The sequence below is a fragment of the Macadamia integrifolia genome, chromosome 1 (assembly GCF_013358625.1).
Source record: "Macadamia integrifolia cultivar HAES 741 chromosome 1, SCU_Mint_v3, whole genome shotgun sequence".
In the NCBI taxonomy this organism is placed as follows: Eukaryota; Viridiplantae; Streptophyta; class Magnoliopsida; order Proteales; family Proteaceae; genus Macadamia; species Macadamia integrifolia.
Genome location: NC_056557.1, coordinates 4,384,227 through 4,397,913, shown reverse-complemented (window position 1 = coordinate 4,397,913; position 13,687 = coordinate 4,384,227). Strand labels below are relative to the sequence as shown.

General features: G+C 40.6%; 1 protein-coding gene across 1 annotated transcript in view; it reads right to left on the bottom strand.

The window, feature by feature from the left end:
• Positions 1 to 13,279, bottom strand: part of LOC122078197 (protein ESSENTIAL FOR POTEXVIRUS ACCUMULATION 1-like) — a 15,428-nt gene extending 2,149 nt beyond the window's left edge. Inside the window, exons 1-10 of the mRNA XM_042644086.1 lie at positions 12,866 to 13,279; positions 11,344 to 11,406; positions 11,009 to 11,103; positions 9,127 to 9,990; positions 8,902 to 9,001; positions 8,596 to 8,763; positions 7,631 to 8,473; positions 6,841 to 7,540; positions 5,133 to 6,754; positions 4,983 to 5,055 (exon numbers count right to left, since the gene is read on the bottom strand). Coding sequence (XP_042500020.1) covers positions 4,983 to 5,055; positions 5,133 to 6,754; positions 6,841 to 7,540; positions 7,631 to 8,473; positions 8,596 to 8,763; positions 8,902 to 9,001; positions 9,127 to 9,990; positions 11,009 to 11,103; positions 11,344 to 11,406; positions 12,866 to 12,941 — 4,604 coding nt within the window. The 5' untranslated portion in view covers positions 12,942 to 13,279. The remainder of the gene's footprint in view (positions 1 to 4,982; positions 5,056 to 5,132; positions 6,755 to 6,840; positions 7,541 to 7,630; positions 8,474 to 8,595; positions 8,764 to 8,901; positions 9,002 to 9,126; positions 9,991 to 11,008; positions 11,104 to 11,343; positions 11,407 to 12,865) is intronic.
• Positions 13,280 to 13,687: the final 408 nt, after the last annotated feature.

Genomic DNA, 13,687 nt, shown 5'->3' with positions numbered 1-13,687 from the left:
CCCCCCCCCCCAAAAAAAAAAATAACCCGGCTGGGAAAGCCAGTCATAACAATGGTGCATCCAGTAGATGCCAATAAGAATAATGAAAGATCCTCCTGAAATTAGATCCGAGTTCACAATCAGGCAATCAGCCCTTGAGGTGAAAGATGGCCCCATGCCCCCCAATCTGTTTCCACGGCCGCTGCGAGACTTTCATGGAGAGAACAACTTGGCTAGAGATCATCTCCATGGTGTGGAAACTCGACTCCGTGCATGTCACGGAGAAGGGATCAATGGCCCGGTTAGCGATGAGGGTGTCTTCATAGTAGAGCTAAAACCATCTAACTAAACTGCACGCTCACCTTCTTGTTTGAATTGAGGAAATTGGTGAGGGTAAGATCGGCGTTAAGCAGAGAGTCCGTAGCGATGAAAGCTGCATTGAGGGTGATGCTGGAGACATCAAATGAGAGGTAGATAACCTGAACAGCCAAGCCTTTGAGTATGATTACGACCCAGAATATCGCGCAGCAGACTGCGGGGCAGCTTAAGATCTGATCCTCCATGCGGGGGTGGTGGTAGCGCGGTGACTTGATTCACACACACACAGTCACACGCGCATGCACACACACACACTCACGGAGGCATTACCACAGATGTGAGGACTGAGGACTACCTCTGATCTCTCACAACCATCAGATTGGAATAATTTATTCTGCACATATGCATTACCAAATATATATCTCATTCTACAATCTATTCTGTCTAGTAGTAACCAAATGATTATTATTTACAGCCCACAACTTATTTTCATAAAGGATTTCTCATAAAAATATCATAAATAAAAATTATACCAAAGAGAGTCTTAAATGACCTGATTAATCATTAAAACAATAACAACAACAACAACAACAACACCACCACCACCACCACCACCACCAACAACAACAACAAAGCTTTTTCCCAACTGAATGGGGTCAGATACATGGAGTGGTCAAAGAAAAAGATAATAGAAAGAAGAGGGAAAAAGGGAAAAGATAAAGATAAGAAATGAAACAAAAGCAATGCAACACCTCCGGGCCACCCTACCTAAACGCAGTCGGCAACATGGATCTTTGCCCTCCAAAGAGTTCTGTTTGATGTCATACTAGAGTCAAGGCCTAGCTTCTACATGCCTTTCTTTACCAACTCATCAAAGGTTATTTTAGGTCTACCTCTAGCTCTTCTAATACCTTCCCATTGGATCATTCTCAAAGCTTGTCTTGAATTGAGGCCACTCCCAACTCAGCTCTTACCATGTCATTTCTCTCTCTATCTCTACTACTTTTGCCGCACATCCATCTCAACATCCATATCTCTGCAACATTTAACTTGTGTTACGCTTCTTGATTGCCCAATATTCTGCCCCATAAAACATAGCCGGTCTTACGACAGTCCTGTAGAACTTTCATTTAAGCTTGAGAGGAATACATCAATTGCATAACACTCCAGAAGTACCTCTCCACTTCATCCATCCTGCTTTAATTTTGTGAAAGACATCATCATTTATCTCACCATCCTTATTAAAGTGTACCCTAAATATTTAAAACAGTTACTTCGCGGAATCTCTCTCCTCAAGGTTGACCACATCAGCATCAATCCTTGATTTACTAAAGCTACGCACCATATACACCATCTTCGTTCTACTTATCTTAAGACCTCTTGATTCCAAGGTAAATCTCCAAAAATCCAACTTATTATTAATCCCTACCACTATCTCATCCACTAAAATGATATCATCAGCAAAAAACATACACCACGAAACCTCTCCTTGAATGTTCTTGGTTAAATCATCCATGATAAGCGTAAATAGATAGGGACCTTAATGCAAAAGTAGATTACAAGAAACTAACCCCCACAATTCATAAACCCCAAACAAGACAAATAGGACCAGGAAACAATGGAATAAGACCATCAAATAAACCTCCAAGGGTACAATACCAATACAGGAGCAGAATCAGCCCAAAACCCAACCCGATAGGAGAGAAATATCTGCAATATCGCTGGACAAAGAGAGGTGCGGCCAGGTCTGTAGGGCTCAAACTGAGCTGCACTCTTGGGTATAGGTAGTCCCTAGGAAGGGTACAAAAACCTAAAAATTTGAAGGACTTCTGATGGTTAGTTGTTGAGATATTCACTTTCTTGAAAATCAGACCTAGGAGAGAGAATTTGTCAAAATTCTGCAGGGACAGCAGCTGGTAGCCTTAAATGGTTCTTCCAAGATAGATCGATTGATCCACTAATGATGTGGAACAGCCCCTAGCAAGACCAGGCAGATCAGACTTCAGATGGAGGAGAGAGTGATCGATTGGACTTCAAAAATGGAATTCCTTTATTGGGCGATTCTGATTTAATGGGGCTTAACAGATCTAAAAACTCTCTTGGAAATCTCACAGCAACAATAATTAAGAACAGAAAATAGTAATGGAAACTAAGAAGAAAAACAAGATGGAGGGTTGAGAAGGATGAAAGATAATAAAGGAATGGATATCTCACCCCTCAGGTTTTGAGTATCACACCCCTCAAAGGTTTAGGCATCTCACCTCTCAATAGGGGTGTCAATTCCTAAACCGAACCGGTAAAACCGGCCGGACCGAACCGATAACAACCCGGACCGAACCGAACCGAACCGAAGCCTTATTGGTTCGGTTCGGTTTCGAGTATTGTAACCCCAAAACCAAACCGAACCGCACCGAAAACCGGATGAACCCGAAACCAAACCGAAACCGGCTCAAAACCCGGACCGAAACCGAAACCAAACCGGTAAGAAACCGAAACACTCCAAAATTCATTAAAAAAAATCAAAATTTGAATAGTTTTGTATACATTTGTATGGAAAATCGAATCCAAACTAGACCAAAAACCAAAACCAACCCGGTTACAAATCGATTTAAGAAACCGAAGTTCAACAATTCATCATTTGGTTGTTTCCTAATGGCTCCATACCGGTTTAAAAAACCGATCCAAACCGAAATGAACCTAATAAATCCAAACCGGTACCAACCCGAACCCAAACCGCACCGAAGCCGACACCGGACCGAAACCGATAAATCCTTAATGGGTCGGTTTCGGTCACTTCCAAACTCACACCGAAACCGGTGGAACCGGACCGAAACCGCACCAACCCGGACCGTTGACACCCCTACCTCTCAATAACAGTTTTTAACTAAAGAGTAATCATTCAATAATTCATTCATTCAAATCTCCTAATTGATTACATAAGCTCCTCTATTTAAAGAGGACAGAATAGCAATCCTAACATTACTAGGAGCTAGTTTCCAAATAGGACTAGACACTCCTAGTGGGACTTGGACTCAGAATAGGAGTAGGACTAAAACTCCAACATGGAGTAGGTAACTAACAAGTCATTCACTAATAGAGAGACCTAAATTGACTCAAACTAAAACAACAAAGGACATAGACTCAAAACAAGACTCTAATTAAACTAATGAATTAAATCCCGTTTTCCTACTTTCCACCCATATTTTAGACCCATTAAAGTATCTCATTACAAAGAAACCCCATGGGATCAAAGGCCCAACACATACATAACCTAACTCAAAGCTTATTTGCAGTAAAATAAGTCCATTAAGTGACTTATCTGCATCAATTATCCCACTTAGAATGAGGGTGATTATATCATGGAGCACAACCCTCTTAAAGCCGTAGAAAAATTCAGATAGCTCTTTGATAATAAGGATGTAGTCTAGGATGTGAGGAGCTCGATCTTCAAGACACTTTAATGAGGTGAACTCTACATGCTCAACTTCAACATCTTCATAGGTGTCCATGGGATCGTCTTCTAGCTCATCTTCTACGTGTTCTTCCTCGAACTTAAGCTCTTCAAGTCCTTTGTCCTTGTCGTTCACAGTCTCCTTAATGGTTTCTCCAACCATCACTTCAATCTCGAACCCTTTAGGATCTTCCGCTTGGTTGTCCATAATCACCATAGATGTTGTAGCACTAATCTCTTTAGATTCAATCTCTGTCCACCCAGGCGTAAAATTTTAACTAGTTCAGGTTACATACATATTTTTCTCAAACATTCACCCAGAATAAATCTTCCCATGAGCCATATCTAAGAGGATGGTCTGTCGTCCATAGAGTGTGTTTCAATACAAAATTTTAATTCTGCACTTATCCGGGAAAAATCTTAATTGTACTCGATATATTATCTAAACACAAATAAAATAGTCACAAGAGATATGAACAACTGGGAACCAACCAAAGAAGTGAAGAACACAGAAAATTTATTCACAACCAAAAAGAAGTGTGAGGCTCCAAACATAACGCTTTACCAAGGTAGTGATACACAATATATATATATATATATATATTAGTTGGTTCAAGTCGGATATTCTCAATTATCTTTCTGTCTATTTTACCAACCGACTAGTTTTGTCATACATGAGTACATATCAGAAAGCATTAATTCTACACAACTACATGTTATCTGAAAACACATTACCATGTACCAGTAAAAACTAAACGACTACCAAAAAACACATTACAATATGGGCAACGCCTGCATGATAGAAAGAATTATTAAGGCTTCAAGCACGACACTTTACCCAAGTCAGATGTGGGTAGGGTCTAAGGGATTAACATGTTCACAATGGCAATAATAGAAGCCTTGAGAAAATCATGCAGCTCACTTATAGTGATTCCTTTACCATTATAAACAAAAGAATTTAGGTATTCAAGACAGCAATAAAGCACATTGATGAGTCCCTAAAACACCTAACAATACAGACAATGCCAGCATGATAGGAAGAAGTATAAAGCTTCAAGCACGACACTTCACCCAAGTCAGATGTGGGAGGGTCCAAGGCATTAACATGTTCACAATGGCAATAATAGACGCCTTGAGAAAATTATGCAGCTCACCTAAAGTGATTCCTTTACCATTATAAACAAAAGAATTTAGGTATTCAAGACAGCAATGAAGCACATTGATGAGTCCCTACCTGTCCTTAGCCATCTCTTCACCACAAGTGCTATCCAGCCCCATCTCATAGTTGTAGTGCCCCACATTTCCACCTGAAACATTTAAAATTCCACCATCACCAACATGAGCAAAATGTAGGTGTAATGAAGAGTATGCTCAACAAACCTACCAGCACTACCAAGTAAAGTCTGCCTAATAGGGGGGTTCATTGGCATATCTGCATGATCTACTGAAGCCACTCCTTGCTCAGCCATGCTTTCTTGAACCTCTGAGGCCAACTTGTTAGTTGCAACCTTACTTTTGGACAAGCGCTTCTTCCCCTTTTTCCCATCCTTGGTTTCTGATAAGTCCCTATCCACAGATGATTTACCAGCCACAGTAGAGTCCAGGTAGGACTGAGAACTCTCATTCAAGCCAGAAAGAAGATGTTCATCTTCAATTAAGGCTCCAGAATTAGATCTGATGGACAATCTTTCACTGCTTTCCCGACCACGAGACTGGTCATCAATACCCACATCTACCAACCGATCCTGCACTGAATTAGAGCCATGAGGCCCCTCCACAAAAGAACTGCTAAGACTAGGCTGTGGCTCTGTAAGGAAATTGAATGGATTATCCAAAGAGCATGTGTTAGAAAACAGCCAGGAGGGTTCTCTCCTTTCAAGTGCTGTAGGAACACCATCACCCATTTCTACTGACTGGGTAGAATGAAGACCTAGCTTCTGATGCAGATCCAACAGCAACTGATTTGAATTGTTATCATTTACTTCAGCTGATGCCCATGAACCAAGGTCTTCAGAAGTAGTATTAAATTCTGATTCTCTTTTTTTATGCTGTGCTTCAAGATGCAATTGTTGAATCCTGGCCCCTATCCAGCTATGTGCTGCCTGCTCATTGCCCTCAGACCAGCGGCTCTCTATCACATCTGAAGGTGAAGCATGAAACTGGTTCGCAACCTTTTGGTGATGAGGGTGAACACCAGAAGAAAATGAACTCACTTGATTGCCTGGGTGCATATAGCTAAGTCGTTCCTGTAAGTCTACACCTTGAGCACGAGCCAAAGCATTAACAACATCCAGGTTCATTCCAGGAGTCCCAGAAGGCAGAGAGGACCTCTCAAATGGCAGAGAGCTGGGTTCATAAAACCCCCGCTGTATTCTTTCCTGTACTCCATGATTCCGTTCAAGATGGCCTAGTTGCTCCTCAAATGAGGAAGACCTCTGCTGTCGTTGGTAAAAATCCAAGGGACCAAAACCTGCAGAATGAGGCTCGTGAGGACTGGGGGTGTTTCTAACAAAATGACCAGTTTCATCAACGGACCAGACCCCACCAATGCGCCTCTCTTCTTCCATCCCAGTATGCTGCCTTGATGCCATAGAGAACTGTCTTGCCTGCAGTTGCTCTTGGTGAAGAAGCAGCTGTTGTTCCAAAGAAAGCATTTGCCCATGCTTCGCACGTGATAGAAGCTCCAGTAGATCATTATGTTCTCTCTGTTGGCTCTGGCCAAATTTCGTTTGGATGAGCTGCTCAAGAGATAGATCCGGATGCCTGGGAAGAGGATGGGAACGTTGTTGCATGTCATGTAAAAGGTGCTGCCTGAACAAATCCTGATCGAGCATGTTGTTACCTCTGACAGGATCCACACGTGACTGCGCAAAACCTGGATCATGCATTTGATGATGCAACAACTGTTCAAGAAGCAACTTTCGAGCTTGAGACTGTTGCTGCTGCAATTGCATTTGTTGGTGATGAAGCTGCTTTTGCTGTTGCATCTTCTGCTGCTGCAACTGCTGCTGTTGCAACTTCTGCTGCTGCAACTGCTGCTGTTGAACTTCTGCTGCTGCAACTGCTGCTGTTGTAACTGCTGCTGCTGTTGCAACTGCTGCTGCTGTTGCAACTGCTGATGCTGCTGCTGCTGCTGCTGCTGCAACTGCTGCTGCTGAAGTTGAAGCTTAAAAAAATGTTCCAAATCAGGCATTGCCGACTGTTGGTGATGAACAGGATTCCTGCTCTGAGATAGACCAGAACCTGGTACTTGCTCTAGAACTGACTCATTCAAATGTAGTGCAGGATGAGACAGTAGATTTTGCGGCTGAAGCGGTTGCTTTTGTAACTGTTGTGAAATTAAGTGCTCAGCTAGATCGAAGCGATTGGATTCTTGTTCTAGATGTGATAGGTTATGTATATTGGTGTTTGAAAGTGTATTTCTTCTATAGCCATCAGTCCATGTGTCCCCAACAAGGGGGGAATCAACCACTGCACCAAATGAACTCTGCTTATTACTCACAAAAGGTGCATCTCTTCCACCAAGAGGATTCAGAAGCTGGCTCTGGTCACTACCACTAGAAGACATAATCGATGATTGTGTACGCCTCAGATGATTGCCCTCGAGCTCAGACCACAACAAGCCAAAAGGATGCAATGTACTATCCTGGTGAATTGGCATTGTATCTTGCACCAATTCATTTGAAAGAAAAGGATGGCTGGAAGTATTTGGCAATGTATCACGAATGTTAGCAGAAGGTTTTGCAATAGGATTTCCACTACTGCTTCCGGGCCTCCCGGGAAACACTACTTCTGCAGAAAACGAGGAAAACATGTCAACATACAGTGATGTAGAAGGAGCAGAGAGAGCAGGGACATAAACATAAGAATAATATAACTAACCCTCATCTTGTGCAACAAAATCATGAAAGCTAGGCGTTTCAGAATTATGAGGATCCATTGGATTATCACGTTTAGACATAATCGAATGAATCTGGTGACCATTAAGACCTTCAAATTCAGAAGACATCCAGCGCTGGTCATCAATGCCAGCTGAAGCTACCAAAGCAGGGGCAGAGGCAGGAGCAGCAGGGGGTGCAGGAACAGATGCAGGAACAGGAGCAGCTATAACAGAGCTCACACTGCTCTCAATAGCATCAGAAGGCTCAAGCTGAATAGCCACATCGGAACTGGAAAAGGACCCAACTTTGGTCTTCAAATGTGGCATGACATCCCCAAGTTCTTGAAAAGGTGCTCCTTCAGGAGAATCTGACAGACAGACAGGTAAGTCTGTCCCAAAAAAGCCTTGCTCAAACCAAGAAATGATGTCAACACCAAGAAATGGTCCTTGGATCTCTCCTTGAGGATCACAGTAGTACAAACTTAATTCTTCAGGAGGGGTTAGGTTTTCAATACCATTGCTCTTCAAATACTGTTTCTGACTACTAGAAGCCAGCGGGACAGAAGACAGATCAAATAGAGAACTTGAATCATCAGGAAGCTTGCTACCGATATCAAAACTAGTAGCAGACATGCTGCCTCCTGAACTAGGGTACTTGGGGAAATCTGAATCCTCTGATAGCCGATTTTCACCTCCACTTTTGGAGTCAATATGAGCACCACCAAAACCTCCGGCAGTGAAAACATCATTAATCCTTGAAACTGCAACAGGCAAGCGATCAGGTTGTGACCAACCCTTCCCATCCAGAACATCATTTTCACCTTTCTCCAGACAAAGGTCTCTTTCTACAATAAATTACATAAAACCACTTTCAGGGGAAGAACAAACAGCATAACTGAGCTAGCTCCATATCAAACTAGAAGATAACATTCTAAGAGATTTAAAGATGCCAGGTCTTTCTCCTCACCATCAAAAACAGAAATTTGTGGAGCATGACCATCAAAGGAGCCAACATCAGTTCCCTGACGGGCATCATTGATTGCAGCAGTTGCAATGCATTCATTGGTACCATCAGCATGAATATGAGGCACTTTTCCTTGTTGCTTGCTCTCAGTAGATGCAAGGAGTCCAGGACCTGAAAGAAAAGGGAGGGGGACAAACAACGTTACTATTATTTTTTTCACGAAAAAGCTCACCAAGATTACTAGTTGATCCGAGAGACTGATCAATTAACCAGCCACCCACCCCTAGTGACCTTGATAAACTACATTACCTGCCAAATTTTCATTAGATCTTCCTATCTTGTCTCGAGATGAATTATATACAACTCCACCGCTGGTGATTTTTCCTTTCCAAATCTCATTAAGGACAGCCTGGTCACATTATATGATTCAATAAAACAAAAGGAATAATCAGACCAATTACAGAGAACAAAAATATATTACACAAAAAATTTTGAAAATGAACTAAGTCCGAGAGAAGCCCATCAAATGTATACCTCTTCTTCCCCATCAGGTGCAACAAAGGCCAATGGCTCAACAGGGCTTTCCTGAGTTATTGCGAGTACTTCTTCCAACCCATCAGGTCGTGCAGCAAAGGATGAAACTAGCTTTTGCTTACGGTAAATGTCAAGAAGCTTTCCCCTCGGATAACAAAACATATATGCCGAGAGGCCAGATCTCCCACATATATTTCCATTCTTATCTAAAGGAGCACCAATAGGACCAGCAGAGGGAGGCCTATGAAGTGAAAGATTTCCTATGATGTTTGCCCTCCCTCGTCCTGGAGCAAATCCCACATTGGAACCTTCCACTCGTCCTCTCTCCAGCCCAAATCCTGGTGCAGCACGGTACACAGTTGAGCCACCAGAATGAACTTCTAGCCGGTGTCGTGGCCTCCATTTATCACGAGAATCAGTTTCACGCTCAGAAGCTGCACGATTGCTGCCAACAAAAGATTGCTTTTCAATATGAGTATCTTCTTTGTCAACTTCGATCTTCTTGTCAGCTCGAGATTCCTTCTCTTTGTCTTCTGGACCCCACCTTGATGACCATTTGTTGTCACGTCGTGTTTCATGCCCAGAACTACGATTATTTACATCATGCCACCGATCAGAGGAAGGCAAATTTCTAGACTCTTCACGGACTGAAACATTGTCCACACGACGATCATCTTTTCGGCGTTCTCTTCTACCTAGTAACCCAGTTTCTCTCTCCTCCTCGCGCCAACGGCGAGTGCTTTCAATATCAGTTGCAGCCCTCCTCCAATCTTTTTTTTCCTGAGATCCATCTAAACGCCAACCCTCTTTCTGAACTGGATCAGTGCAGCTTCCATGAGGCACAGAAATTTGTGCCCGTGCATCCTATCAGACACAAAATAGCAAACTATGATTTAACTGAAGAAAATGGCTAACCAATGATGTATCAGAAGATGTATTAGCAAAGCAAGATCACAATACAATAAAAATTCTAATCAAGAATTAAAATAGCACAGTTGGTTACAAAAAGAATCCTTAGTATTATATTCATTTTACACTTATCTTTTTTTTTTTTTTGGGGGGGTGGGGGGAGGAAAAAGAGAAAGGGGAAAACACAAAAACATGAACCAGCCAATTACCCATCTAGTTTCATGTATATTCATTAACTAACAACAATTTAAAATATAATTTCATCCAAATATTTATATCCATGGCATCTATAATCAGAAGCATCATTGCTCATCACAAGCTCACATGCCACAACAACACAACATAACTAACACATAAATAAAAGAACAGCTCACCATTTCCCTTTGCCAATTCTTAGATTTCCCATATATTCATGTAATGGAATTCATAGGGTGACCAGAACACAAACATACAGTTGAAGAATTTGGTCTTTAGTAATTTTGGTAGGATCCCAACTTCAATATGTTCATTGATAAGCAAGAACAAGATTGTGACTAGAAACTGAAACAAGCTGCTGCCCCTCAAAATAAATAAATTAAAAGAGCGTATCCGAGTGCTAGTTAGAAGATTCAAACACATGCAAATTGCAATGGGAATCCTCCTAATGTATCTAGCAGAGGCTTCGTCTTAATATCTCTAGCACCGGCTACATCTTAACGATGGATAAAAAATTATTGTTTACAGACCTATGAAGAGAAAATGCGAAAGAGAGGTCCATATAATAAGAATACAGATTAAATCCACAGGAAGCTTTTCTTAACTATGAAACTGCAAACTGCAATGTTAATGCTAGCTGTTAAAAAATAATATAATCCAGTGGGGTATAGTTCGACTATCACAAGTTAGTATGGTTTGAACATCTGCTTAGTAACTTTTTCCAATATTAAGAACAAAAAAATATGTATCCAACTGAAAGAAAGGTAGAGTCTTCTACCCCTGATGCACCAGAAAGCCCTGATTTAACCTCGCTTGGTTTCGAATAGAGCCATTGGGGAGACAAAGGTATTGTGCTCTCCGATGTTGCTTGATCTGCACATACACCAATGAAGAAACAAATTGATTAGTAAAAATTCCCATGAGCCACGAGCAGACAAAGAGAACAGGACATCCCCCCCCCCAGCGGTAAGGACAACTGATATGACTCGAGTAAAGAGACAAAATATTAAATAATTTAAACAAAAATCATGAGAAAAAAGTTGGGTGACAGTAGGAAAAGAAAGCTTCTTTATAATGATTAATGAATCATTATGAGATGTGAAAAAGACCTACCTTTTGACTCATCAAGAAACCCCATAAGCATCTTTCCCTCATCATTCCCTAATGAAACTTCCTCTAAAACGAAATGGAATAAATGACACAAGTTAGAAATTCCACCCACGATCTCACTAGAAAGTTCAGTTCACATCATAGAATACAGTAATAATCAATTAGGGTGTGACCAGAGTAAGGATAGGAAAACCAAAAGAAGTTTTTCAATGAAGCACAGAAAGACACACCAGCAGAGTGTTGAATCAGCAATATTAACCTTCTTGAAAACATACGAATACAATATAAATTAAAAATGGGAAAGAATAAATCTAAAAAAAGGGCAAATGCACCAAGCTAAAACAATAAACCCTTTGGAGCACACATTTATTAGTTGTACAAAGGAGATGTGACAGATAGCACACAATACATAAGAAATGGCATAGAACAACAATAATTCAAAAAGTGTGGAACCCTTAATAACAAATTGCTACTAATTTTCTAGGGTTAGAAGCTGAAACTGCCTCCACACTAGAAGAGAATTAACTTAATGAACCCAATAAGAGTGACGTCTCCATATACAGATAAAAGTTTCCAAGTTACACAAACATCACAATCAATAATTCTGCAATATGATTATAAAGTTTTCCAATATTACATGATACCCAAGTTTTAGTGTTTTACAGAACATTCATTCTACAGGCATCGCTGCCCCTCCACCCAAAAAAAAAAAAAAAGGGGCAAGAAATTGAACTCAAGAAATTAAGGAAAACCTCAGCGATGCACAGTTTCCATTACAGTTCCCATGAGACCATGTTAAGTAATCTATCTATTTTGTTAACCGTGAATCATTTCTACCATAAGGAAGTTTCTGAAAAACAGAAAGAACAATAGCTTATATTTTGCAGAGAGAGCACAACAAGAGATCCGATGCTCTACACAAAATAAAATAAAAGAAAGAAACCAGCACAACAAGAGATCTGATGCTCTACACAAAATAAAATAAAAGAAAGAAATCACGGGAAGGAAAGCAAGATTTTACACAATATTCAACAATGGCATCCAATAACACACGTGTACTGAATTTTACATCTGAACACCGAAAGTCTGAACTAAAACCATGCAAGCTAAAGTTCTTGATCTGCAGTATCACTTGAAACTGAAACTGGGGAATACATATATCATCATATCAATATAGTTTTGAATCCCTGGTATTAAAACCAGAGTTGGATGGCGGAAACAAATCAAAGCTAGCACTCGAAGACAAAAAAAAAAAAAAAAACACTCACTAAAACCCTACCCCCACGACACTAGGAAAGCACATAAATCATATGGCGAGAGCCGAGAAACACAAAACAAGGGCAAAAAACGGAATAGAATGCAGATAATCCCCCATCAAACCTAAAATCCACAGATTCCCAATAATTCCGATCGGGCAAAAACCGTCACTGAACAGTAACTTCGCATCAATCCAAACCATTATCAGATCATCGAATCATATACCAACAAAAGAAATGCCAAATAAGCATTCAGGAACCAAAAGTACCTTTACTGTTCCACGGCTCATCACCCGTTTTCAAGGAGAGAAGATCCTCCGGTAGATCAACCCTGCCTCCGGCCATCGCTACAGATAAAAGTCAGAAATCAAAGAAAGAAGATCGAAATGGGAGTAAGATTCGAATATAATAGAAGGAAACACAGGGATACAACGAACGCGATAGGAAACAGAACCCGACGGGATTAAAGAACTCAAAAATACAGTTTCACAGGACACGGAATGGTCGGAGAGATAAAAAATGGAGGTTTTTCACGATTCGAAGGGTACTAGGGCTTCGGAACGTTCATGGACAGATAGGAATTGGGGAGAGGTACGAAGGCGAGACTCGAGAGAGCATGAAGAGAGGAACAAAAGGGTGAGGGTTTGGGCTGTCAGAAACTCAGAACAGCGAAATGGAGTATCATTTTAGGGAGCTTAAAATAAATAATTTTAATTAAATAACAACACGGAATGACGGAAACGATCTTTTATAAATTGTTTCCAATATTGTACTTATGTCTTATGGTGGTGACTTGTTCAAAATTTCACCCACACGAAAAAAATATATATCTTATGTTTTTCACTCTCTCCTTTCTATGTGAAAAGATAACTCTACCCCTCATTTAGGGAAGAGGGAGATGTATGCAACTTAAACTCCTATCATTGCCTCTTTGCAAAATAAAATGGGATTATTTCTTATAAGTAGACTTAAGTGTCCTTCTCTTAGGTAATTTGTTTTTCGATTCGATTTTGTTTTGATTCAGGATATAATATGTATAAATAAAAAATGAATATAATTTAAAAAATAAATATAACAAAAAATGAATTGGT